Source organism: Haemaphysalis longicornis, unplaced genomic scaffold, assembly GCF_048455015.1.
Source record: "Haemaphysalis longicornis isolate Haplotype H1 unplaced genomic scaffold, Haemaphysalis longicornis Haplotype H1 scaffold_3, whole genome shotgun sequence".
NCBI lineage: Eukaryota > Metazoa > Arthropoda > Arachnida > Ixodida > Ixodidae > Haemaphysalis > Haemaphysalis longicornis.
In genome coordinates, this window is record NW_027526335.1 from 25114274 (window position 1) to 25140683 (window position 26410).

The window sequence follows — 26410 nt, forward strand, 5'->3', positions numbered from 1 at the left end:
GCTACTGCGCTGCTTGCCGACCTTGCAACAGAGTTGGCCGGCAGGCCCCCGGGGGGTCGTTGCAATTCGTTCACTCAGTTGAAACTAAGCCATGACATGATTTGGACCTATGAAGATGTGCCTTTAGTTTGTAGACTGTATAAAGCCTAGTAAAGTTCATTAAGTAAAAGTAGCTACACAAGCGCACATGCAATGCGTCGTTGACTTAGCTTCACTGGAGCTGTAAGCTGCATATGCATGTATGACTGGTATGCTGGTAGAAAAGTTGAGGGCAATCAAAGGCGAGAGAAGAGTCAGCTAAGTTTATATAGGTACTAAGAAATTAAAATCAACCTAAACTTTTATTATAAAGCTTAAAACCAAGGTGCAGGAAGCACTTCTTGCGCTCGGTGAACTAGCACAGCATTCAGCAGCACGACCACACATTTGCTATTGCTTTTTCTGTCTAAAAAATGCAGTCACTAGAGATAGGATATTCATGGTAATTTGGGGGACACTTACTGCACAAGCGTTGTTCAAAAAATAGTCTTCTAAGCTGCTGGGAATGCTGAAACTTAAAAAGGATATATGATATACATACTTTATATTTCCACCCCTGACAACATTGTGGCTATGGCCAAGTGGTCTAAAGCACTGGGTGCAGTGTGTCGGAGTAGCAAGTTTGGATCCCTGAAGGTGCCTTTTTCTTTATTTTTTATTTTTTTTTTTATTATTATTTCACTTAGATAATGTTTTCTGTACATTGCGCTGCAACCTTTATTGCTCCACGAGCGAGTTCGTAGGTTAGGTGCAGACTGAGACTGACACACTGGGGAGTTCTCATTGGCGTGCTGTTGCCCGAAGCTCTGAGTGCTTGCGGGCACAGTGCCGAATCAGCCGACTCAGCCTGGTGCGGACACGCCTCTTACGGCACAAGGACGACTTAAGCAAATTGGGGCAAAGTGCCTCGCAGTTCAGCGTCTCCAATCACGCAGAGGGTGTTCAACCACTGCGTACGCCTCGGATAACGATCGTTACAATTCTAAGCCATGCTGGCAGGCTTATCTGATGCATTGTACAGCTGACAACAAAGCAGAAGCACGGTGTGCAAATTCCTGAGGTATCTAAAATGCCAAACCAACGGTAATGTCAGATGCCAAGCATGTCGTAGCACAGAACCGAAACCAAAACTCATATGAATTCCAATCTTGGACATCGTCCAATCACATCATATCACAACGTGTCGCTGCTGCTGTTGCGGCCGCTGAAAATGTCGCATGATATTTTTCTTTTTTCAGGCTTCATAAATTGAGTACTGCTCTATCGACTGGATAAACGATTTATATGAGCCAGTCTATGCAATGCAAACAAAAACAAATTGACAAATTCACTTCCATGTCCCTCTAATTGTTTTCATCTGGCAGCTTAGATGCAAAATGAGTACAAAAGTACCAAAGCAGAGTAGCTACATAAAGCATTTTTGTTTGTTTACTATGCTGGCTCCCCATTGGGTTGTTTGCATTGGATGCCTGGTTACAAGGAAAATGTGGTTCACGCATAAGTCCCAATGTGTCCTCGCCAACCACGGGCTGCGGATTCAGTGGTCCCCGATGAGAGGCTGCACTGGGAAGGGTCCTGCCCTCCTACTACTCACTCTCAAGAGATGGTGAGTGGAAGTGTGTGCGCTTGCGCATTTACGAGTGCACCAACCCATTGGACCAGCAGAGCTGGGCTGTAGCTTGGCTGTCTCAGCCTGCTTCCCTTGTTTGCCAGAGGGGCCATTTGTGTCTCCAGCGAGGATGCTGGCACAGGGTTGAGGTGGCGGCAACAGAGGCAGGCACTTCTCCTCTTTCGCTCCAGTCTCTGGAGAAGACACCGAGGACCTCCAAGCGAACCTCGTCGGAGAGCAGCAGCACCAGCTCGGCCCCTGCCAAGAGGAACAGGGCGGCCGACAAGTCGCCCCCTGCCGCCTCGCTCACCCCAAACAACAGCAGCGCCTCGGCCCTGAACAGCCTCTCCAATGCCACCTCGTCGTCGCCCAAGCTCGCCTCCAGCCTGCTCAGGCCGTCCTACGTCTCCAGGCCTGTGAGTGGACGAGCAGCTTTCCTTGCTGCCCTTGGGCTGCGCAGCCACACGGGGTCCTTTGCTTGAGCGTTCTGGTTGCCCCTGCCTTCGTTGTTTTGAGCTTCAAACTCTTGCCCCTCATTCCTTGGTGGCAGTCTAAGCAACAAAGCGAAAGTAAACTGACTATCTCAGTGTGCGAAAGATAGGGGTGAGTGTAATTTGCGAAGCAATAATGAGTTATTTAGACCATACTGTGCTTTTTCATGTGGTGCCACAATTTGTCCCCTTAGGTATGGGCAAACTTACTTAGCACAGGTATCGGGCGTAGTGCCACTAGTTTGAAATCCACTGGGGGTGCGCATTTTGATTACTGGAGGCAAAGTAGGGTTGTAGTTCAGATCTCCGCCTGTCTTATTTCTCTGCCCTTGTTCTGAAACAGGACACGCAAAGAGTGTCACCCAGACACAGGTGTCTGCGCGAGTGCGCTTCTTGTGATGTGAAAATTGTCGCTTCTGTGTAGCCGCATTTGAGCCATCGATCACTCTAGCTGCATGCGTGCTAACTCATTGTGCTGGCTTTTTCGTCCTGCTTGGAGCATCACCAGTGCAGCTCTTGAGCAGCAATTTTCACATTGCAGGAGCTTGTTGTCTTGGCCCTGGCATTATTTAGAAGTGCTATTTTTGCGTGGAAACAGCACAGGAACAGCAAAATGTTAACACGTGTGAAGTTGTGGCTGTCTGCAAACCAGCTAATTCAGTGCTGATAGTAGATGAATCGAGGAGTGGAGTAATTCTACAGGTTTTCCCGCTCAATTAATTCCAGTCACCATACAATTTAATCTAAGTGCCTTTTTATTTAATCCGGTTGCCAACCAAGTAATCCAGCTGTCAGAAGGTTGTTCAGGACTGTTTTGTGTAAAATTAAGCGCAGCTTTGCGGACTTTGTTGAGCGTGGTGTGGTGAAAATGTGATGTTTCTTGATTCACGATGTGCAAAATATCTTATGCGCACAGCCTAATGGACACTCACTAACACGCGCAGACCAGGAAAGCGGTCTTGTTTGATCCGTTGGTGCCGTGTGCTGATCGTCTGCTAGCGCCAGCAGACTTGACAGCGCATTGTTACGCGAGCAGACAATACCTCTGACTCTAACAAACAATATTATAATTTGGAAATAATACTTAACACTACAAAAACATTCATTGATTGCAAAGGGCACTTTTAAGTAGTGTCTTTTTATCAAAGGAACTTGTGAAGCCATTGTTACGCAACAAAGAGACTATATTTCTGACGTGAGTTATCGACAGTGCTTTCGCAGACTATCAGCTCACAGCACGCGGCACCAACAGATCAAAACGGTCCGCTCTCTTGGTCTGCGCGTGTTTGTAAATGTCCTTTGTTAGGCTGCGCATAACATATTTTCCACATCGTGGTTCAAGAAACAACACATTTTCACCAGACCACACTCAACAGTCCCCAAAGCTGCGCCTAATTTCGCAAAAAAAAACACTCCTGAACAACGTTCTGACAGCTGTATTAATTTGGTTGGTGACCGGATTACATTTGCTAGCGTCTTAATTAAATTGATCGGGAAAACCCTGTAGATAATGCAATCTTGAATTGGATGTAGGTTGTGCACCCCTCAAGCGTATCCCGACAGAGTGAACACTTAGCAGAGGCACAAGCGCTACTTTTGTTTTCGTAAAGGGAACTGCCTGTGCATACACTGTTTCCCTGCGCATGGTTATCTGTGTCATGGATTCCAACCACTGATCTCCACTAGAGTTGCTGGATGGCGCTTCGAGCTCTCCGGCGCGCGGCCGCCGAAAGTTCGAGCGCGCGTCCCGGAAGTCGGGCAAATGGCCGCCGTTCCAGCATAGTGCATGCTACGTATGGGCTGGTTTTGCGCGCATTCCGCCAAAAATGCCTGCTTGTTGCGCCGTCAACTGCACAAGCGGACCAGAGAAGTCGTCTGGGAAGACGTTCCACTTGGAAGTATTACAACATTCTGTACGACGTGCGTGATACGCAGCGAAACGCAAATGTCAAATCAGTGTCGTTAAGCTGTGGCTCTTGTTACGCAGATTCCCTTGCTCTAAGCTGGATTTATACCGGCGTTCATTGGCAAACTTATACACTAGTTTACACGGCGAAAGTAACCGCAGTTAAGTTTACCCGGGGTTACTAAACTTGAACCGCGGTTATCGCAAACTGTGGTTTTGGTTGTTACACGAGAAATTGCAAGTTTGGTGACCGCGGTCACTTGATTGTGATCGTAACAAAAATAAATTACCACACTTTTAACTTCACGATAAAAAACAAAAGAGAAGCAATGTAGACAAAAAAATTACGCCCACCTCCCCTCTGGGAACCCTGGTGTGATGCGACGCTGAAGGGGGTTCCATTGTGCATTTCCGTTGGGTCGATTACTCGAATTGCGTGAGCAATCGTCGGGTAATGCGAGAGAGAGAGAGAGAAAGAGAGCTAGCGTAGCGCGGACGACCGTCGACTGAGAAACCGGCCGGAGCGCGGCACTCCGCTTATATGCGCAGCGCGCCCGAAGGAGAGGAGACCGCGGAGAGAGAGGGCGCTGCACATGCGCACAGTGCGCTTGCGCCGCGCGCAGCGCCACCCACCGGCGGAGTGAGAGAGCGCGCTGCACTGCACGCGCCACAGATGTTGGGGGAGAGGGCGCGCTATCACGGCGAGAGGAGAGGGGGTGAGCGGAGGAGAGACACAGCTGTGCGGACGCGGACGACGACGACGCAGGAAGGACAGGGCCGCCGGCAAGAGATGCTCCTCTCAGCGTCGCATCTAAAAATATCTATAAAGCAGTCGCTTCTGACCCAAACGCAACGCACTCGCGTGCGGTGAAGAGAGGGGCTTCCCCAACAGCTCGCAACCGGCTTGGTTTGCTTAGGTCTGTTCGGTGTTGGGAACTTTCGGCTTAGCATCGAGGTAGATATTTGACCGCCGCTATCTCTACAACTGCGAATTACAATCCATAGCACAGTTTTTCACCGCACTAGATAAACATCAATTTTCTCGCATGCGGAAGTTCTTTTCCGCGATCAGATTGATTTTGAAGAGCAGCGGTGCGATAAGCTGTTGCTGCCGTGGTCTGGGCTGGTTCGGGCCGCTAGCCGTGCCGTGCGGGCAGGCGCGCCGGCGTGTATGCAGGCACGGCCGACGCGGCGCCGATCGTTTCCGAGTGCTGAAAACGCTTCAGGATTGCCTGCTATATCCATTTTTGGCGGACGACGCGCGGAATTTACAAATTCAGCACGGCTTTTGTCGTAGTTGATCGGGCGGATCGGGAAACGAGCCGCTGCTGACGGGCAGTCGCGCTGATTGCGAGAGCCATGCAAAGAACGCAAGCGCGTCTTGGGGACATCTTTGGGGACCTTCGTCTCTTCCGAACCCCAGGTGAATTTTTTTTTTTTTTTTTTTTTTTTTTTTTTTTTTTTCCCCGCCTTCGCTGATGCGCGGCCACTTGAGTCTGAACTGACTTGTGCGATTTGGAGCACTGCGGCGGCGGAAACTGCGGTTAGTGTGACCGAACTGAGGTGGCCAAGCTGCAGTTTGCGTTAACCATGTTTAGCGACGTAACCGCAGTTTCGTCTGTCGTGTAACGCAGCAAACTGCGGTTTTGTCTAACCGCGGTTCGCTTAAGCGTGGTTAACTGTGCCCGTGTAACCAGGGTATTAGGAAGGGACAAATGGGCTCCATCCCCAGGCAGCAGGCTCTGCAGTGACAACTTTACTGACAAATGTTTTGACAGAACGGGCGCATGAACTCGGCTACAGCCTGACGCCGTGCCCACGTTGTTTTCTTTCTAGCATAAATCCCGTTCTAGCTGCGTCGTCTGTTCTCAAACCAAGACCCAAGTGACATTTTTGTTCTCCTTCGCAATTAAATTCTGCTTCATATTAACGTCGCATGCTTCGGTATAGCATAAGTTGCGATCTGAACGCGATGTGTATAGCCAAAATGCAATAAAGTGAGAACAAAATGCCAAAATGCGCCGATGGGGACGCTTATCAGCGGTTGAGAAGCGTAGCAGACGCCCGACTTCCGGGACGAGCCGTTAAACTTCCGGTGGCCGTGCGCGCGCCCGTCCGCGACAGCGGCGAAGCGCCATCCAGCAATTATAAGTGGAGATCAGTGATTCCAACTTCCCATAAGTACCTTATCTCAGCTCCAAGCGCGGGGGAAAAAAAAAAAAAGACCGACAACCCTTGCATTCTTTTGAGCAGCTTGACAGTGCGATGCTGGAGGTATCAGAGAGAAGTATGCCCATTTTGGTTGCCGCAAGGATGCAGCATGTCTGTTTGCACTCTTGCTTGAATCTTCTTAGTAAGATAAGTAGAACTTATGTGCCTCTTATTATAATTCTCACACTTGCTGACGTAACACCCGCTCGGGACACTGCAAACACTGAAGGAGCGAAAGGGTCACAGTGCACTCGTTGCTGCTTCCCTGGTGCCCCGGCAGGGGACCCCGCCCCTGGACGTGGAGCGGATATCGGACGTGCTGCGGGAGAAGCGGGTCAGCCCGTCCAACAAGAAGTTTGGCTTCCTGGGCCTGGGGAACATGGGCCAGGGCATTGTCAAGAACCTCCTCAACTCGGGCCACCAGGTCACTGTCTGGAACCGGACGCCCTCCAAGGTCTGTCTGCCCCTCTACTCTGCATCGGGCAGCTTGGCAGCCAGCTGGAAAAAGAAAGCGCCTTTCTTTCTGGGGGGTGGGAGGGGGGTGCATCCGCAGCATGGAACGGTGTTACCAACCATGGGGTGGCCGCCAGGTGTTTGTTCCAGGTGTGCACTCAGCGACAAGTTAAGAACAGCAGCAGCCATCTGGCCGCACCTTTGTAGCTCTCCACTGTCCAATCACGGGAGATCTAGCTGGGTAAAACCAAAGATGTTGGCAAATGCGCATATTGAAACCACCTCGGTGGACACACAGGATCGTCTGCTTTGTCGTTGAATTTGCTCTGTAATGGTGTACTGATTGCTAGCAGGAACTTCGATTGATCACCAGTCGCTGTATAATTAGCACCTAACACTTCTTGCGAGTTGGTTCAACTGTACCAACTTATGTTGTTGTGCACGACGTCAACACAGAGGCGTGGGCAAAAGAGGGCAGAGGTTGCGATCACAACATTCTAATTCGGCTACTGCCCGTCCTGTAGTGCCTTTCTTAGCACGGCATTCTCATTGGAAACTGACTAGGAATCGCGATGAAAGGTACAAAAGCGAGAGGTGGGGATTGGCCAGGCTTAGGCCAGACTACAGTAAAAGCTTGTTAGAAGATACGATTGGTTATAAAAACGTTTGAACGAAAATGGTTCGGTTGGTTTTCCTATGTTTGCCATGTTAGTAGGGTTGCCACGTTTTCCTGAAAAAAAAAAAAAAACGGCAAAGAAGAAAACGGGAAAAGAATATTTCATTTGTGTTGAAAAAAATACCATGTTTTTGACATGCAATGCCATTTATTGTAGTATTTTCTTAGAGAGAAATCAACATACCGTTTCTACTGAAAGTTATTGAGAGCTTGGTTATTGCTCGGTATAATTGCTAACCACGGCGGCAGCATTTCGTTGTTTTGTTCCTCCCTTAGTTCACCCTTCATCTCACGCAGTGCGTTCGCCCGTGTATTTTCTCTGCTTCCGTGTCTTTGCGCAGCTTGTCGACACATATTTTTAGTCTTAGTCGTTGAATGGACGCTTATAAAACACCAAAACGGACGTAATCACGGCACGAAGGCCAAAAAACCGGCCAATGACGGCCGGTTTTAAGTACAGACCAGCAACCGGCCCGCTGTTCTTGCCGGGCGCGAGCAACCCCTGCTCACATTTGACCAAACATTGCATGAGGGTGGTTGCCGTCCAAAAAAAAGTGGCAGCAGCAGTGGCCTTTTTAACTCTTCCGTTACGGCGGGAAAACGGCCGATTTTAGGTGCTTCCACCAAACATTTTTTTTCTCTTGAGCTACTGGACCCACGTAGCATTGCTATGCATGAAATTGTAGCTTATAGATTGCTCTTCCAAACACAAACCAGCAGTTTTGTTAAAGGTACAATTACTTACAGTTTATTCGTCAAGTAATCAGAAAAAAGCCCCCAAGAAAAGTATCCGAAAAACACAAATCGGCACTTTTACCGAAACTAAAAATTATTTCAGGTATTTTAAGATATACAAATTGTTCCTACGTTCCTTGGCTATGATTCAATATACCGTATTTACACGATTGTAGGTCGACCCTTTTTTTCAAATTTGACAATCCAATGTTGGGGGGTCGACTTATAATCGAAGTCGAACCATCTACCGCTAGTAGCGGCAAGAGAAACGAGAAATCGGGGGTGCTACGAGGTGGGGACAGCTTTGCACCCTCGTTCCCGTGGTTATGGTCTAAAGTGTGAACCGCATGGGGCGTTTTCTGTTCGCGGAAATGCGCCGCGCTGAAGCTGCCGCGAATTCTACCCGCATGCTGCGCGCTACGTGATCGGCGGCGACAACATGGCGGCGTCACCAGCCACGAAGAGGTGCGCGTAGCTCCAGCGACCGCTTTTAACCGCTCTTTAAGATATCACTGAAGGCTCAAACGAAGACGTTTGTGCAGGAAAGGAGCTGATAATGTGGTCCAAAACGACACTATAAAGCATTATCCGCGCCGCTATGGACAGCGCCAATCAAATATCCGCCACCGTGGTAAGCCTTAACATCGGCAGCGCCAGCCGGCTGGGGCAAGTCATCAGGCTGCTCCCACTGCCGCGCTCGTCACGCGTCATACCGAGGTAGAACGGTAGAACTTCAAAGCAGCAGAAGCTGCCGCGCGTGGGGAATCGTCGACGCCGGCGTGAAAAAGTTGCCCGCGCAACGCCGACGCGATGGTGGGAGGTTAGTAAATCGCGCGCGGCCGCTTCCGTCAGCCGCCATGTTGTTTATTTTGGTATCGCGTGGCTGTGGCCGCTGCCGGTTGCTTCGATGGTTGTCATCTCACAGCGGGTGTGCTCTTCCCGCTCAACCCATAGCGCATGGTTATTCCGGGTGCTTTTACAAAAGCTTTTCTTTTTTAACATCTACCGCGCATACCGCGAGCGCACGGCTTTTGTGGGAGCATCGATCATTGATGGTAGGGTAGAGACGCCGTGTAGGTTGACGGTAGAGCTTCTCTTTGTGATACAATTTTCTAGGCGGCGCTCGCATTTTTTTTTTTTTTGAGAGATGCAATTTTGTGGGGGTCGACCTACATTCGAGTCGACTTACAATCGTGTAAATACGGTATAAATCAACTGTGTACACCAAGTTTTGGATTTTTGAGGGCCCGTCAACCTAGTGCAACTGACGGCTGTGCCACGCCGCGAGGGCACTCAAGGGTGAGGGAGTCTCTGTAAAACGTACATCCAAGTACCGTACTTACCCGATTCTAACGCGCACTTTTTTTTCCGGAAAAATGGGTCGAAAAATTGCATGCGCGTTAGAATCAGATACGAAACCGAAACAGCGGAAATTTCGTCCCACCCATCGCCATCGCTATGTCAAGAGGCGCCCAAGCTTTTAGCAACGATTTTTCGGACGCAGAAAGCATAGGCGCCTAGGCTTTTCTATCGGCGTTCACACAAATCGTCAAATCGTTCCACTTGCGCGCTTGATAACAGCAATGGCAGCAGCGGCTCTCACGCGTTCAAAACGAGCAGTCGGCTGAAGCGTGCGCCTCTGGAGAAGCTGGCGGGATGGGCGTGTGAGGCGTGGGCCACGATCCCATTGACCATGGTTGAACGTTAGTTCAGAAGTGTGGCATCGCGAACGTGCTTGACGGCACCAAGGACGAGATGTTGTGGTCAGCGGAGAGCGACGAGGAGTGAGATGAGTGAGATTACTTCGGGAAATAAATCACCCGTTTCTCTCGCATTCGTTTTTCTTGCTCACACAGTTCCGTGCGTGATACAATCGGAGGTGCAAGTTCTTTTTTTTTTTTTTTTTTTTTTTAAGGAAAATTGAATGCGCGTTAGAATCGGGTAATTACGGTATACTCTTTTGTGTCCTCGGACAAAATTCTTGTCAGTTCGGTGGTAAAAAACAAGAAAAAAAAAATCGAGCGCTCTCGACAAGCGTCGCACCTGAACCCTGCAGCGCTAATCTGACACGAGCGCCAGGTTATCTTGAAGGTGATAGCACGATACGGCGCGGTGCATTTGGCAAAATATCCCGGCCGTACGTTCTCAAGACCCTAAACACAAAATCAAAACCGCAGTCGTCAGATAAGAAGCACGTTTTGTTTATAAATACAGCGCGGTGTCACAACGAAATTACCTGCCAGCACTTGTTGAAGTGCGAGGCACCTGAACCGGAGCTTCGTCGTCCTAACTGAAATCTGAAGATCCCACATCATTGCTTGACCCCTCAATGCTGCTGGAATCAGAAAAATGGACAGCAGGAGCTGCCGAAGTGCTTGCTACAGCAGTCCGACTGTGCGGAGCGCGGCGCGAACCCGACACCATTTTTCCTCCTCCTCCTCCCCTCCCCCTTCGGTTCAAATTTCTCTTGCTACGCCGGCACCACACGAGACACATAAACAAACGAAACCGAAATTGAAAGAGAAGTTGCCAATGAACACGCCAGATGGCGATAGTTGTCTGTGGAGCGCGGGTTTCAGATTTTGCAGGATGTCTAAAATCATCGGACGCCGGCTTCCGATTGCCTATGGCGCCGTCGTGAAAGAGTTAATAAGGGGGCGTACAGGTGTCATGAAACCCTATGAGAGTTTCGCGCTGAAAAGGGCCGCAAATGCCGTGGCTTGAAACTGAGGTTGTGTTTTTTGGTGCCACATTGTCGACGACACTGCTCATTCTACGGTTCTAGTGTCAGTGTTTGCGCACCGTTGCGTCCACACCATTGACCAATGTCTAGCAACGAAATACAATGACCCTACTACTCATTTGGACCGTTTGCCTAAAGTGGGATGGCGCGAATCGAGCATCACCAGCTCGAGAAAATCGCAGGGGAAACACCAGCTTACCTTGACCCGCCATGTTGACAGCCTGGCTCGCCTTTGGTTCGCTGCTGCTCGGCAACGCCTCCGCTTTTCGCTTCGCTCTTAAGCGGGTCAAGCTCTTTGTGCGCTTTGAGTAGTGCGGCCCAAAATGCATGCGTTTGGGTTGGGACCAGAATAAATTTCGAAAAAAGCAATTTCATTATATCAAGGGATTACTGTACTTTGTTGTAGTGGAAATTCCGTTGAAGCAGTGTTTGTTGTGCGGTTTGACTGTGCGTTAAGCATTTGAAATGCCGTGTAATTTAGATAGAGGTAGCTAGTTTTATGAAATTTACAAATACCTTTAAAAGAGGGGCAGGCGGCATTGCAGTGTCGGGACTTTTTTTGCTCCGAGTTGTAGGCATACCCTGCCTTGTTATTCTTGGGTACTGTCAGTGCCGCAGTAGGTATCCCTGCAAATGTGCAGCCGGGGCTAGGAAATAAAAGTGAAAGCAGAGGGAGGATGCGTGAATAGAGCGTCTGAAATTGCAGAGGTGAAATGCAACAGGCAAACTTGTCAGTATGGCTGACAAACGATCATCCCGAGTTTCACTTCAGTGATCACAGCAAGTGAAGGCAAGAAATGAAAGAAGAAAAAGCCACAAGGTATGATTACAGTGGGATCAAATCAATAAATGACAAGCTGTATATTTGAGCTGGCTGGCTTGCGCTTTGCAGCAAAGTTGTGAGCTCGTCAAGACGCATACGTTCTACGACAGCCCATGATGCCTCTGTTCTCACCTGTGCATACTCATGAAGCATCGTCGGGCAAGAGGAGCCAGCACATGTGCAGTGCAGCTGTTCCCGTGCCTGGATGTGTTCTGCAGCGTAAGAAGCATCAGCAAGGAACAAGATGACCAAAATGCGTCGCCCCTTTTTTCCCCAACGGGATACACCTCCAGCATTCCTGTGGTTGCACAAGACAGATGCTCCCCCACCCCTTCTTTGAGGCATTTCAAGACAACATTCGTGATGCCTGCAAGGACCCAGCCGCACAAGTATGGCAGTGTCATATTTGGAAAACTGCTGCTGCACGCGGCAGCCTTAGGGAATTCGAATAGAAAGAAAGAAGTTTAAACTTCTCCAAGCTGTGCAAGACAACCAGGAACCCATGGGCATCCCAGTGATGCAAGGGTGGAGTGAGGTTTCCACTACCCACAATGTCACCCGACCCTATCTTTAGGTACCTGTAGTGTGTCTGGGTGTGTGTGTGTGCGTGCATGCGTGTCCTAAATGAACTCCCTCAGGCTTGTTGGGTGCCAGCCGTTTGCTGACATATTCAAAGTTTCAAGCAAACGGTCGTGCTACCGTATAAACCGGATTATAGGTCGACCCGGTATATAGGTCGACCCGGTATATAGGTCGACCCCCTACCTTGAGGTGGGAAATGTTGACGAAAAAAATAATTCGGCACAGAAGCGCACTCACAATGTCTATATTTATTTTCGGCGCCCGTCCGTCACTGCCACTCACTATGCCTGCCGAAGTCACTCGTCCGAGCTCTCAGAGTCGTCCGAGGATGACTGCTTCGCACTGTCATCTTCCATGCCATCAGGCGCGTTGGTGATGGAGCACTTCCTGAACGCTCGTGTAACCATGTCGTCGGGCAGCGACTGCCCAGTGAAGGACACCCAGCTTGACACGGTCGCAACCGGCCCGTATAGGTCTTTTTGTTGTCGCCGGCTATCCACTCATTGTACAGTTCGCGGAGCCGGTCCGCGCATGGCCTCCGGAGCGATCGTGAGCGAAGTTCCCGGACAAAGTTCCCGGACGAAGTCCACCACTTTGTTCTCCAACTCGGGGTGTACCGCTTGACGTCCACAGAACAATCGGTTTCGGGGGTTGCACGCGCTCAGCTTAGCTTTCTGGCTCCGCCAGTACCTCACACTTTTCTCTGAAACGCCTAACTGGCGTTACGCCGCCATATTCCCATTCTGCTCGGTGACTCAATCGCCGTCAGCTTAAACGCCGTGGTAAACTGGCGTCGACTGCCGCCACTTATCTCGGAACAGAGACGTACAGAAATGTACGCACGCACGCGTAATAGACGAGTAAAAGACGAAAAACTAGAGAAAAGCGAAATCAAATAAAGGCCTGATAGAGCGAGAGAGCAGTCCGACACGAATGGCGATGGCGATTGGCGACGGACTACGCTTGCACATTGTTGCCAGACAACGATTTACATTCGGTCAATGACCGCTATATAAGACGGGGGGTGACTTTTGTGCGGATTTTTTTGGGAAAAAACTCGACCTATATTCCGGTTTATACGGTAGTAGGTTCTGTGCACCACTTTCCAATATCAAATTACTTTCCCTTTATTAATACCCTATAAGCATGCATGCTACCACCTCCTCTCGGCGGAGGGAACTGTTTTTGGGTGCAGAAGTGCTTGCTGAAAACGGGGTGTTGTTCAGTCGGGCCATTTCTGGAGCAGTGCCTGCGAATTAGGACAATTGCCTGCTAAGCAGGGTGCAGCAAAGACTAATGGCTTGTGGCCTGCCAGCAATATGCTGATCCAAGCCCTGTCTTCTGCTGCCGTTTGCAAGGTCCTACCAGAGTGTCTGTGGCAGCGGGAATGGCACTGCATGCACAGGGCAGTGTGCATTAGGTGGTGAAGGCAGTTCGTTTAAATAGGCTAAGAACCTTGTGCCTCCAACAGGCTTTTAGATGCAACGCATTTCTCCTCGCCGCAGCAGCTGCGCGCTCTGCCGCTCTCGCCGCAGCGCCATCTGTATGTCAGCGCACAGCTTGCGCTCGGCTGCGCTCGCTCCCGTCGCCGTGCCAGCTGTGCGTTAGCGCGCAGCTTGCGCTCGGTTAAAAATTTACACCATCTTCCTGCGAGGGGAACCATGGGGTAGATGCGACGCATCGGAGGTGAACATGCTGCGTAAATAGGATACACAACAGCAATCCACACGCTGACATCGCTAACATAACGGAAACGCAACGGCAACCCCCAATGCGTTGCATCTACCCCATGGTTCCCCTCGCGGGAAGATGGTGTAAATTTTTTGAATGGAAAGAAGTAGTAGAACTCCCTGTGAGTGGAAACTCTGCAGCTTTTTATCCAAGCACTGTTTAAAAGGGCCATGCAAACAAAATATAGCTTTATTCGAAAGGTTTCGTGTTCCATAACCCCCAGCGCTTGTCCGGCAGCAAACTATGCCGCATTCACTGAGGGATTAATCAATTTAGGTTGAAATTTTGATTCTCCCACCAAATCGTGTTTTCGTGACGTCTGCTGTGAAGTCACGGGGACGGATATTTAAATGACCTTCCAGTGCATCATTAGGCTCTGCAGCCTTGCGTACGGTCAGTCCTCCCAGATGGCACTCCCATACTCAGCTGCGGACCGTTGTCTGCCGTTGTTTTTGGCCATACTTGCTACTGGCTTCTTTTGGTTACAGTAACAAGTAATCATTTAGTTAAACATGAGGTATATTCGACAAACACAGTCATGTAAGACAACGTCGATTATGCCAATTCGGCCAGTGTCGTGTGAGACAACTCCGAAGCGGCGAACGCCGTGCAGCTAAAACAAGCGTAGTGCACCAAGTACCAACAGCATAGCGCATCGGTAATTCCATGTTTACGCGTATTTTCGTAACTTTCATTGTTTACCCCACCATTCTTACTGCTGTAAAATGACTACGCATTACATTTAAGGGCATATAGCTCGTTCAGCAAGCTTATAAGCCATGCCTAATTTGTGTTTTACTTTGGCCTCAGCCAGTCGCACAGCTGGTCACATGACATCATAGGTTCTATTGCGGGAAATTAGCTAGTAAGTCGCATGGCCATTTTCTGTTTCCCTGATTATAAAGCTTATTTGAGCGAAGTGAGCGTTAAGAGTGGTGTCAGTACGATTCTAACGAGGCAATCTTTCGAATCAACCAAACTTGTGTTTTGTCTGCATGGCAATGCTGATCAAGACTCTTGTCCAACCTAGTGTTCAGCCTCTGCCTCAAAATTTTATCTTCGTCAAGGCCATGCAGTGGCGCTGTCCTTTATTGGAAGTGGGCCCAAAACAAAGCATCTTGTCAGCCTTAACACATTTCCTCGTTTTTGTCAAGAACTTCAAAAATATTTCGGTTTACGCTAGGCAGCGACGTCTTTGCTACCATAGTTCAGGGTTGGAACAGCCGTGCCATTTGCACCATTGGGCGCCAAACTTGTTCACCTGCAACATCCTGTGCCCAACCGCCCTTATTGCGCCTAACTCGTTTATCAGCGCCATCCTGCGCCGCAGTGCCATGATGCCCTGTGCCCAGAAACTTGGCTAAAATGTCGTGTTTTCGGTTTCAATGCGATTATGGCTTCAAAACTATGGAAGTTCTCTTTTTCTTGGCTCTAAGGCCGCAAGTACTACGGCCCAGATTCAAGCCTAATCTACTACGCGTTTTCCTTGCCTTCACTTTAGATTTATTTGCGGGGTCGGCCACTGCATCACAATAAATGGGAAATGACCAAAAAAGAGCAAAACATTTTGGTGTCTCATGGAAAACAGATAGGAAACAGAATGACACTCCCGTGAAAGGTTGCAGTTTATTGGAGGTGAACTTCAGTTTAGTTGACCATTTTTGATGAGCGTAGCTGCTTGTATTGAACAGCGTATTGCACGCTTTGCCCTCGCTTGTTAATTACATTTGTTGTGAGGTAATTACTCGATTTTCGCCTGTGAACTTCAAAGTTAGCTTTGCATTTGTGAAGGATGGTACAGCCTTAATTATGCCTTCCAAAACGCTCCCATTGTGTAGTCTACGGCGTACGTTTGTCAACTCTCGCCATTCCATGATGGGCGAATACACTTTGCACGCACTGGAACAACCATTGTTCGATAGAAAAAACGCAAGCAAACACCTTGTTCTACGGAATGTTGTCGTGAGTTTGCCTAACACAGTCGTCTCTCGGACACGAAGCGAGGCCTGTTATCTGATCCCCTTCGACTCTGCGTGCAAGGTTTACCCTTTGAACGGTGATAACGAGGTGCTGGGTCCAAAGATGAATAAAATAACTCCACATACTGTGAATTGCCAGATGTGCAAGATCAACTTTCTTGATTTGGGGTATAGGTTCTATTGCACGGTAGAATGCCTGACACATGGTAGATAGATTAAATTTAATTGCCAGGGGCTGGCAACATCCTGTCAAAAACCCTTTCTGGCTGCTCCAGAATGCCATTTTGCCTGCTCCCAGGGTGCTCCCAAACATATGTACCCAGTTCCACCCCTGATAGTTTCAACAGCAGTTAGCTGCCGTCTTGCCTACCTGACGGTTGGTGATAATTACACCTGCTAACAGCCGAGACCTGAAATTAAATATGTTTGCAGTGATAATTAAAAATCGTTGCCACATGCCTCTGTACTACTAAAAAAGCAGACGCAAACAGTTTCAAAAGGTTCACATGGTGAGGCTTCCATTTGTCTGCCCAAATGTATGGTTCCACAAATCTTGACGGTGCCAGTCTGAAAAACTACTGGGGAAGGTGGGCGTGATTTAATGCCATCACCATTCCCATTTTTGCGCCAGCACCGTAGAATCTCTCGGAATTCCTTTGAAACAACCTCAATTCCTTGTGCACTTTCTCAGTGAGAAATTCAAGCCGAGTTGGAGTTTACAAAATATGTAAATTACTGAACCCAGCCCATAGCTACTTTGGGATGGTAAACATTTGAAGAGTACCATTACAGGGAGCTAATGCAACACTGTGGAATGCTAGGTGCAGTGCAGTATTTCTGCTGTCCTCTTTACCAAGCTAAGGACAAGAGCCCACTTATCAGGGGGGGGGGGGGGGGGAAAGGTCAGTCGGTTTTCCCAATTGCAGTCCTTCAATGTGACATCCACTGGGGTGTGCTGTGTGTCATGCGTTTAGGTGGAATACGTCTAGCGTCTGTCGGTTAAGGACTTGTTAAAGCCATCTTGGATTTACTGCAGAGGGGCTCCACCATAGTGGTTATGTGGTAACCAGTTCCTGCCAGTCACGACACAAGGGAAGCACATTTATGGGGCTCCAGTTGGAAGATGTCCTAGCTATCCCTTGCGTCAGAGGAATGATAAGTTCATCTAGTATGCAAATCTTGAGTTCGTTGCAAATAACCCCCAACAAATTGAGAAAGTAAAAGGAGAGTGCACGCAAACAAAAACTTGGGCGTGTGAATCGTGCAATTTCCCTTTGCACGATGCAACCTCATCAAACTGCGTTGAAAATGCTTCGCTTCCAATGTTGCACGATTCAATGCATCGATCCTGGAACTGTGAAAGTAGAATACACGGGTGTCATTTTCCCTGCAGCTTATTTATTGATCATGTTTAAGGGGAAATAAAAAATGAGAAATGAGGGCGAAAAACACGTTGATACGTAGAGCAACTCACAACTAGTTTTTATCGGGAAGAACATCAAAATACGCACAACCCTGAGGCATGCACACGGCTGCAGAAATGGTACAAATGATGCAGCAATGAGTTGCTGCGTCACAACGCTACGCCCCATCATTTGTGTGTTTGTCCTCGCTTCTCACGCTTTTTTTTCCCCCCAAGTACGGGTCTTCATGAACTCTCTCAGTTGTGTCATCTTACTCGGAACTTGGTTGCTCTTGGGAAAAGAACACAATTTATGTATGCATTTGTGTGCATAGCAGCTGGCTGAAAAAGATACATAACCTTGCCACAATTAATGCTCAATTTGAGTTCGAAGCTTTGCAATAAATTTAGTGCCGGTCCGTGTGTTTGGCGCAGGTCTTGTGAAGCATGAACGCTTTTGCGCTATGTTGCCTGCTGGCTGGCATCAGTAGTCCATTTGTGTGGACACAAACGGTTTCAGCAGAAGATAGACGCAAGGCTTGAACAGAGCGAGGCCGTGTCATTTATTGCGCAGCGACCCAACAGTGAAAGTTCGTGGCTTTCCCATGTCGGTGTGTGGAATGTGTGCGCTTATCTGGCAACGCCGAATACCAACACACGTGATGTGAGCTTGCATCTGCAATATACGTAACATAAGGACAAAGCTCCCATGTGCATTTCCTGAGAGCCAGGTTGCCTCAGCGCAGAGCTCTTCGATGTAGGCAGTTGCGAAACCCCGCTTCAAAAAACGGCCCGCACCTGGACCCCCCCTATTTGGATCGTACGTATGGTGACGCCGCTGCGGCCACCGCATGCACTATCCAAACAACACAGTAATTATTCAAACTGACACTTTAACGCAAAATTTCATTTTAAAGGTTCATACTTTTTTGTACTTTCCGAAGTTATTCAGCGCTTAAGTGCGGTTTTTGTTGGGATAGTTTCTGCGTCTGCGCAACTGCCTCTACCGATGGCGCTTGTGGGGCACTTCGGCACAACATAGGTCCAACCTGAAGTACTAAATTTGCAGTTCTGGCTCTGCCTACATCACACTGAATGCCAAAACTAATCCAGTAGCTGATCAAGTGGCTTTAAATATTCCTTCAAAGCTTGCCTAAAGCCGTCGAAGCGAATTTCTAACTCTTATTTTTTGCCGCCGGAAGACCGCCGATGACGCACAGCAGACGACAATGCGCAGGAAGCAACGCATTTGGCTGACACACGGACGCATTTTTTTGCTGCTCTTGGTTCAGGTGCATATAAAACGCTTGCGTGGTTGTGCACGCTGGGCTTCTTCGGCACAACAAATTTACGTAAGCACCCAAATACCGTTTTTCGCCCAGGTCGTCGTTTGGCAAACCGCGTTGTATAGTTATTTTGTCAGCAATAGATGGAGCCACTGTATGGGGAAATCCAGAACAGTGGACCAATCATAGGGTCACTTTTTGATGCATGGGGCCTGTAGGGAGTTTCACAACTCCTACGTCAAGTAACTCTGGCCTCAGCGTATGTAGCAGGCTTAAATGCAACTTCAGCTTACAGTCCCAGCAGCAACCTTAAAAGGGCCGTGCAGACAAAATGTTTGTTTTATCCGAACGATTTGATAAAGCAAACGATGCTTAATTCACTGAGAAATTAATCAATTTAAGGTAAAATTTTGATTCTCCCGCCAAATCGTGTGTTTTCGCGACGTCTGCAATGACATCACAAGTATCGCTCTGGAGTCGATTGCGAAGCATTGTTTACCATTAGTCAACTTAGGTGGCGCCACCATACCGCGAAGGGCCATTTTCTGCCTTTGCTTTGTTTTTGGCCGTATCTGTACCTGGCTTGTTTTTGTTAAGGTAGAACAATTGTTTTGTGAAACATGGTGTTTCGCTTGCCGAATAAGGTCACATACGGCACCGTCGCTTACACTAACCGGCCAGTGTCGTCTGAGACAACCCCAAAGTGCCACAGTGCTGTGCAGCTAAAACAAGCATAGTGCACACAGTACCAGCAGCAGTATGCGTCGCTAATTCTATTTTTCATGTATTTCGAAATTTCCACTGTTTACCCCACCATTACTACTGCTATAAAAAGAACGTGCCCTAAATGTAAGTGCAGATAGCTCGTTCTCTGCAAGCTTATAAGCCCTACCTAATTTGTGTTTGCTTTTGCCGACCTCATCCAATTGCACAGCTGGGCACATATGACATCATAGGTTCTGTTGCAGGAAATGAGCTAGTGGGTCGCATGGCCATACCCTGTTTTCCTAATTATATAGCTTATTTGAGGAAAGTTTACGTTCAAAGTTCGAATGAACCAAACTTGTGTTTTGTCTGCGTGGCCCCTTTAAGCCTTATTCAGTCATTTTTCCAATCTGTGGTTTCGCTTTACCTCACCACAACTTTCAGCGTAGAGCTTCAGCAGTTAATGGTCAAAACAGCTTTTGCACTATGCAGTGCACCCGCTAATATGCACCATTCTGTGCAAATGGCTTGTCAAATGAGCCTCCAGGAGCAGCATTGAAGACAAGGGTAGTACTACTAACCACTCTTTCTTTGAAGACAATATTTTAAACCATCAGCTTTTTGGGTGATTATTTGAATATAATGCCATAAGGGCTATTTCACACGAGCACTGCAATCGGTGATCATCGCTAGTTGGCTGCATTCAAATACAATTTGCTTCCCGATAAAATTGAGGTTTCAGAGTCTTAACACATACATCGTTGTGCTTACACTTTGTCCTTCGCCATTAATAGAAGTTTTCATGTCTCGGCTGGTTACATAGATCAAAACTTGCGGACCCGGTTTGCGCTGAAACACATAGTTCTCCCGCAGCCGGTCGATCTGACTGACACCGTAGTCCCGCACCCGTTGCACCTAGACGGACCAGAACAGGCAAATATCTTAAGGCAGGGAACGCTGACACGCTTGGCCTAAAAAGTGCCTGTCGAGGAAGAGCATACGGTAAACTATCTTGATCAGAAAAGCAGGTACAGTTTTATTGTTTCAAGAGAAAAAAAAAAATAAAGGAACACTTAAAAAACTCATTCATTCGGTGACACCCTAAACAATGTCATAATGTAAACACAATCAGAAACAATAATTCCTACAAAAGTACAAAACAAAAGTTGCTTGCACCATAGAATTCCTCCTCTTCATGGTGTGCACGTATGTATGCGCCCGTCGGCACAGTGCATTCTGTGATCGTCACAGGCACAAGCTCATCTCCGGGCACGGCCACCATTTCTCGGGCTTCAGTAACGAAGAACATGCGCTTGACAAACCAGCCCTGAACTAGCGATTTGGACTACCTGGGTGTGCGAGTTTCGGGGCAGCTAAGTGTTGAGGCAGCAGATGCGCACTACCACAGTCCTCTGAGGGCAAAGGATGCATCATCCCTTCTATCACAGAAACTTGACTTGTCGACTAAGTCTAAAAACCGGGTGTGCGGCAGCTGTTGGGGGGTTGGGGGAAGGTGGGTACCTTGTGGAAGATACATGTATTACTTGTCTGTGTGCTTTCTCCCTCTCTCTCTCTCTCCTCTTGCATGATATGTTGTTCAGACATTTGCACCGAAAGCACTTTTGTTGGTACCGCTCCTCTAAGACACCAGTACGAAAATATGCGATGCAGCTCACAACCTATGCGACTGTAGGCATGGTGCAGCCTGTCTCGGCAGGAGCACTTGAATGGGCCTTTCTAGAGAGCCCAGCCACTGCAACCCCCAAAGGAGTTTTGCTCAGTTTTTGGCCGAGTAATCCCTGCAATGCATACTAGTGCCCCTCTTCAAAAGGGCCTAGACTTCCGTACTTGATCTCTGTATTTTCCTAGCGAGTTTCAGAGAGAGAGTGCAAAGCTGCAGAAGTGAACCCGGGCTGCATATGCCAGAGACTCCACAAGTGTTACCACACAGTTCATCCTGTATTTAAGTACTATGGACTTTGCAATCACACGGCAGTCTCGTGCGAGCTGTCCTCCTGCAGGAGCGGCACTTCGGATGCAGCCGTTGCCGCCTGTAGGCTGGAGTCCAGGTGCACTGTCACTTTTGTGGCCGGCACTCTGCTGGGACCCGGCTGCGCGTCGTCTACCACACACTGCACTTCCTCGTCCGGTGCCATGGCGGCGGGAAGCTCGGCGGCAAAGTCCGGGAAACAGTCCAGGTCCGGAAAGTTTGGCTGCAGGACCACTTCGTCGGGCGACATTTCGGACAGGCTGTCCGGTGTGTAGTAGGCAGAGATCTGGCTCTCCGCGTCTTCATCCATGAAGAGCGGCAACATGGCTGGTGGCGGGGGCAGCATCTCGAGGTGCGGAGGCATGAGGCCAATATCGACAGCATCAAAGATGATGGAGTCAGTCCGTGCGCAAACACTGCGGCAGCTTTCCAGGTTGAGGTTCTCCAGAATCTTGTTGAGGTGCTGCTGCTGCAGCTTGTAGTTCTCGCGCAGCTTGTACAAGTGGTGGGCGCTGAACTTGCGGATCCGGTTGCGCTGAAACACATAGTTCTCCCGCAGCCGGTCGATCTGACTGACACCGTAGTCCCGCACCCGTTGCACCTAGACGGACCAGAACAGGCAAATATCTTAAAGCAAGGAACGCTGACACGCTTGGCCTAAGAAGTGCCTGTCGAGGAAGAGCATACGGTAAACTACCCAAATCAAGTGCTGCAAATTGTTCAATCAAGACGGTTCTTACCTGCGAGTAGTAGTTATCCCGTATGCTGGTGATCTGCGCTGTGCCATAGTCGCAGATGTCCCGCAAGCGATCGGACTGGCCGGAGTAGCTCTCCCTGATCTTCTCCATCTGCTGCGTGCAGTTGTCCTTGATCTTCTGCACCTGGCTGGTGTAGTTTTCTCGTAGCCGCTCCAGTTGCTGGCAGCGGTACTGCTCCAGGCTTTCCAGCATGCGGTAGAGCTGGCGTGCACGCGGGGAATCCCCTCCCATGCAGCACGGGCACTCCACTCCGAACCTTCGCAGTATGGCACTAACCGCCATGACCACCAGCGTGACCAGCAGGAAGCTGAAGGCAGTCGCACACCCAACGAGTATGCTGGTTATTTTCACGTCCACCAGGAAGTCGTAGTCCAAAGTCAGCTGGATGGCCACGGTGTGGTGGCCGAGGACATTGCTCGCTGTGCATCGATAGTGTCCACTGTCTCCGCGCTGCACATCACGCACCAGCAGGTCTCCGTTTGAGAGGAGCACAAACCGCGGCGCCTCGCCACCCGCGACTGCCGCTCCGTCGAGAGACGAGTTTCCGATGGATGCACCATACTCGGCGGTCCAGTTAAACCGGTGCCTGTGCGGTGTGGTCCAGGTGATGGAAGGGGCGGGCACACCTTCGACACTGCACGAGAGCACAGCCGAAGTGAAAAGCCTGAAGTGCGCCTGGGTGGTGTGCCGGACAACGGTGGCGTTGCGGCAGACCATGTGTTTGTCCACCGCATCCAGCAGCGTGATGTCTGAGAGGTTCAGCGGCTTGGCGCACAGCGTCTCTGACGGTGACAGCAAGTGAGCCCGCACATTGTCACGCAACCACAGCAGGAGCCAGTAGAGACGGCAGTCGCAGAACCAGGGGTTTCCGTTCAGCTGGACCCTTTCCATTCGCACTAGGAAGTCGAACGACCCTGTGGGGAGAGTGGTGAAGTTGTTGAAGCGCAAGTCCAGCTTGCGAACAGCAACGAGTGGCGAGAATGCACCACTTTCCACCGTTTCCAGTGCCGGGCAGTTGGTCATGACCACCTCCTGCACACTGTCAAGGCCCACGAGGGCTTCCTTTGACAGACGAGAAAGCCTGTGGAGATGCGAGGCATACAGCTGGCGGATATTGTGCCCGTGCATGAAGGCCTCGCTGAGGCTAAGGATGGGGTTGTGGCTGATGTCCAGCACATCAAGATCGGGCGTTGGTCGGAGGGTGCCAGCTTGTATGGTTGGGATGTGGTTGTGGCTAATGTTGAGGTACCTCAGGGAGTCCAGGCCCTTCAGGCTTAGCAGCCCCACAGAACTGATGCTGTTGTGGTCCAGGTGCAAGTGCACTAGGTGATTCAGCGACCAGAACACAACGTTGTTCAGCGTGCGTATGCTGTTGTGCGACAAGTCGAGCACGGTCAAGTTCGCAAGGCTTTGGAACCACTCGTGTTTCAGTTGGTCCAAATGGTTTCCGGAGAGGTTTAACACCGAGAGGGCTTGGAGGCCCTCGAAACTATTTACATGGATGGCATGGATTGCGTTGCCGCTCACATCCAGTGTGTGGAGGGAGACTAGCGACCGGAAGCTATCTACGTTGATCTCTTGTATAAGGTTCTGGCGCAGACTGAGTTGCGTCAGGTAACTTGCATGCGTAGAGTCCGCGGGGCCCAGCTCGCTGGCGTTGAAGCTTCGGATCTTGTTCCGGGACAGATCGAGCGAGGCAACTTGCGGCGGAAGGTCGTTGGGCACACTCCTGCGGACCTGTCCAGTGCACAGGACTCGCAGGGCGCCCGCCGGAGGGTCCATGGAATGGCACTCGCACGTTCGGGGGCAGCTGGGCGCGCCATCTTGGCGGACAGGGCCGACTGATGCCGAGTTCGGCGGTGCCTGCCCGCCAATGGCACTTGGTAACAGCAGCGAGAGGCAGACGAAGAAAGTGGCGCCTCTCGCCGGTGACTTCTTTTGCATTGTTTTTCACACCTGCGAGAGAAATAAGCCGCGCGCGATCAGCCGTGCGCGCAGCTAACAAGGCGAGCGGTTATCGACTCGATCTGTTTCCTAGAGCATGTTCGCTTAGGTGCGAGGCTTTGCGTACCTACGCTGACGGGGCCACCCGATCAAAACTCGTCTCTAGTCTTATTCTCGCGGCACCTGGACGGAAACCAGCTGTGCTGTACTTGGAACGAAGTAAATACATGCATCACGGGATTTTCGATAGGATCACCTTATGTGTCGAGTCATTTACTAATTGTGCACGCACAGGCGAGCCGCCGGCGTTCTCGGCCGTATTACGCCACCGGTTATCCCGTTCTTATTTTTAATTGCGGCGTGCCAACTGGTTCTTTCCGCCTCCCGTCACTGCGAACCGCTCGGCGACAAGCTCCGATACACTAGGCCTAAAATGCAGCGCGCTCGTTACGCGAAACTGCCCCCACGATCGGCCGCCTTCTCGAGGACCCATTGCGAGCGAAGCGCTGTTGGCTGCCGTGGTTGTGCCCCCCTTTTCCCTGCTGTTCCGGTGTGCGACGCGCTTGCAAGCCGCGCGTCGCGCAACGCCAGCGGCCCCGATTGCCCGCCAGTAGCGGCAGCCAAGGAGAGCGAGGTTGCCGAGGGGTCGCTCCGGCGGCGGGCCTTACCGTCACGGGTTCGACGAGCATTGGCGCTCCCTTTAGCCTGGGCCGCTTTCCTCGCACCGTCGACCGGCTCAGCATCATCGTGGACGAGTGCGACCGCGAGCCGAGAACATCATTTTGGGCGCGCTGCGTACGCGAGGAAGATGAGCACAGCGACCGCTGCTGCCGGCCGTCTGTTGTGCGCGCGGTGCCAACATGTCCGTCCGATCCGGCGGCGGCGGCGGGCGAGGAGGCTGCTCTGACGCCTTTCTCTTTCGATTCGAGCGCCGCGCCGCCGCCTCCTCCTCCCCCTCGTCCGCGGTCGTGCGTTCCGGAGCTCTCCCGCGGATGTGCAGTGCTTCACGCCGCCGAGAAACCCCTCGTTGGCATGCTGTGCCACTCGTCGTCCCCCCCCCCCCCCCCTTCGACGGCGCGCGCTGACACACGGCACTGCGCTGTGTGCGACTTCCAAACGGTTCTTCGCGCTGTGACCTGCTGCGGGAGATGCGAGCGTTCCTTTCAGCCGCAGCCGAGAGCTGGCGAAAGCGTCTCGAAGAATGGCGCTTTTTCCTATCTTCTGACTTTTGATTCATTTTTGCGTAATCCCCTAGCACGAAAGGGAGTTCGGCGGTTAAATTCCGGCCAGCATGCCAATGACAGCGCCGCAGCGCATCGAAATAGATCGCTACCAGCATATTTCCCGAAACGCATGTTTTTTTTTTTTTTTAACCAATTCGCTGTTTCGTAATACAGGTGTTTTTACTGAAGAAAAGGAAAGCCCGTCGTGCTCGCTCCTCGTTAGTTTGTCAGGGGGAAATCAGAGCATTAAAATTCAACCCTTTCGCTTGCGGGACTCGATTAGCAGCAATGAGATGCACGCGAGACGTGCGCTCACGGGGCCGCGCTGCCTTTCACCAACGAGAGTCGGTTCGATTGTGCTGCTTTTCCCCTCCCTGCGTGCTTTAATTTTTTTTTCCGCCGTCATCGCCCCGGCGTCGTCTTATTTCATTGCTTCTTCCTCGTTCGCTGCGCCGCTTATCACCGCGGCCCCGGTGGGGACGTGACCGCGGTGCCGCTTCGCATGGGGACGGGCGAAATAACCGCTCGTCCTTTCTGACTTTACCCCGCCGCGTGTCCCCGACAGCGGCTGTTGGGACCGTTTATGGAGCCGTCCACCGTGCTGCGACGACTCTAGCGACATTGGCAATGCAACTGTTCTTCGCGCAGGCACTGTTACCGGTTCGTCGTGCTAGCGCCTCAGACTGAGCAATACGCTATTCCCGCTGATATTGGTACGAGTTAGCTGGTAGCCGCTGTGGCTCGCCGTCGCGTGATTTTTGCGTAGTGATCACATCGTTGGCTGACATGCTGCGCAAGCAAACCTCTACGCAGCCGCGCATTGACCACGGGCGCCTAGAAAGGGAACCCTGCAACGAAAGCGAGCACGGGTGGTGCCTTCTTGGCTACAACCTCGCATTGTAGCAGCTGAATGTGAATGTCTACATTTCGTCACAGACCAAGCGCTGTTGAAAAGCGCGGGCGTTGTCACTCGATCGTCCCAAGCACCGTCTCGTAATTTTACAGCGGCCCAGACAGGGGCACCCCGCAGGAGTCGGTCCTATCGCCCCTGCTCTTCAATCCCAGCCTCGGACCCTGTAGGCAAAAAACAGTCTTCGGCGTGAAGGGTCTGCTAAGAAGCTAAG

The 26410-nt window shown here is 50.4% G+C and overlaps 2 protein-coding genes across 7 annotated transcripts in view; one reads left to right on the forward strand and one right to left on the reverse strand.

Moving 5' to 3' along the window:
* The window catches only part of Ndf (Nucleosome-destabilizing factor), a 114680-nt gene that overhangs the window by 23073 nt on the left and 65197 nt on the right, over nt 1–26410 (forward strand). For all 3 annotated transcript variants that reach the window (XM_077702667.1, XM_077702668.1, XM_077702669.1), the window contains 2 exons: nt 1840–2064; nt 6537–6710. In XM_077702667.1, the coding sequence (XP_077558793.1) occupies nt 1840–2064; nt 6537–6710 (399 nt within the window). The remainder of the gene's footprint in view (nt 1–1839; nt 2065–6536; nt 6711–26410) is intronic.
* LOC144174163 (uncharacterized) lies at nt 6837–25016 on the reverse strand. 4 transcript variants are annotated; one of them, XM_077702665.1, is made up of 5 exons: nt 24732–25015; nt 22102–24075; nt 11819–11898; nt 11380–11510; nt 6837–7439 (listed from the first exon to the last, which is right to left on the reverse strand). In XM_077702665.1, the coding sequence occupies exons 2-5, from the start codon at nt 24061–24063 to the stop codon at nt 7321–7323; spliced, it is 2292 nt and encodes a 763-aa protein (XP_077558791.1). In that variant the 5' UTR covers nt 24064–24075; nt 24732–25015; the 3' UTR covers nt 6837–7320. The 4 variants fall into 4 exon arrangements, with proteins under 4 accessions (XP_077558791.1, XP_077558792.1, XP_077558790.1 ...); XM_077702666.1 differs by having other exon boundaries at nt 6864–6946; nt 24732–25012; XM_077702664.1 differs by lacking the exon at nt 6837–7439 and having other exon boundaries at nt 11228–11510; nt 24732–25016.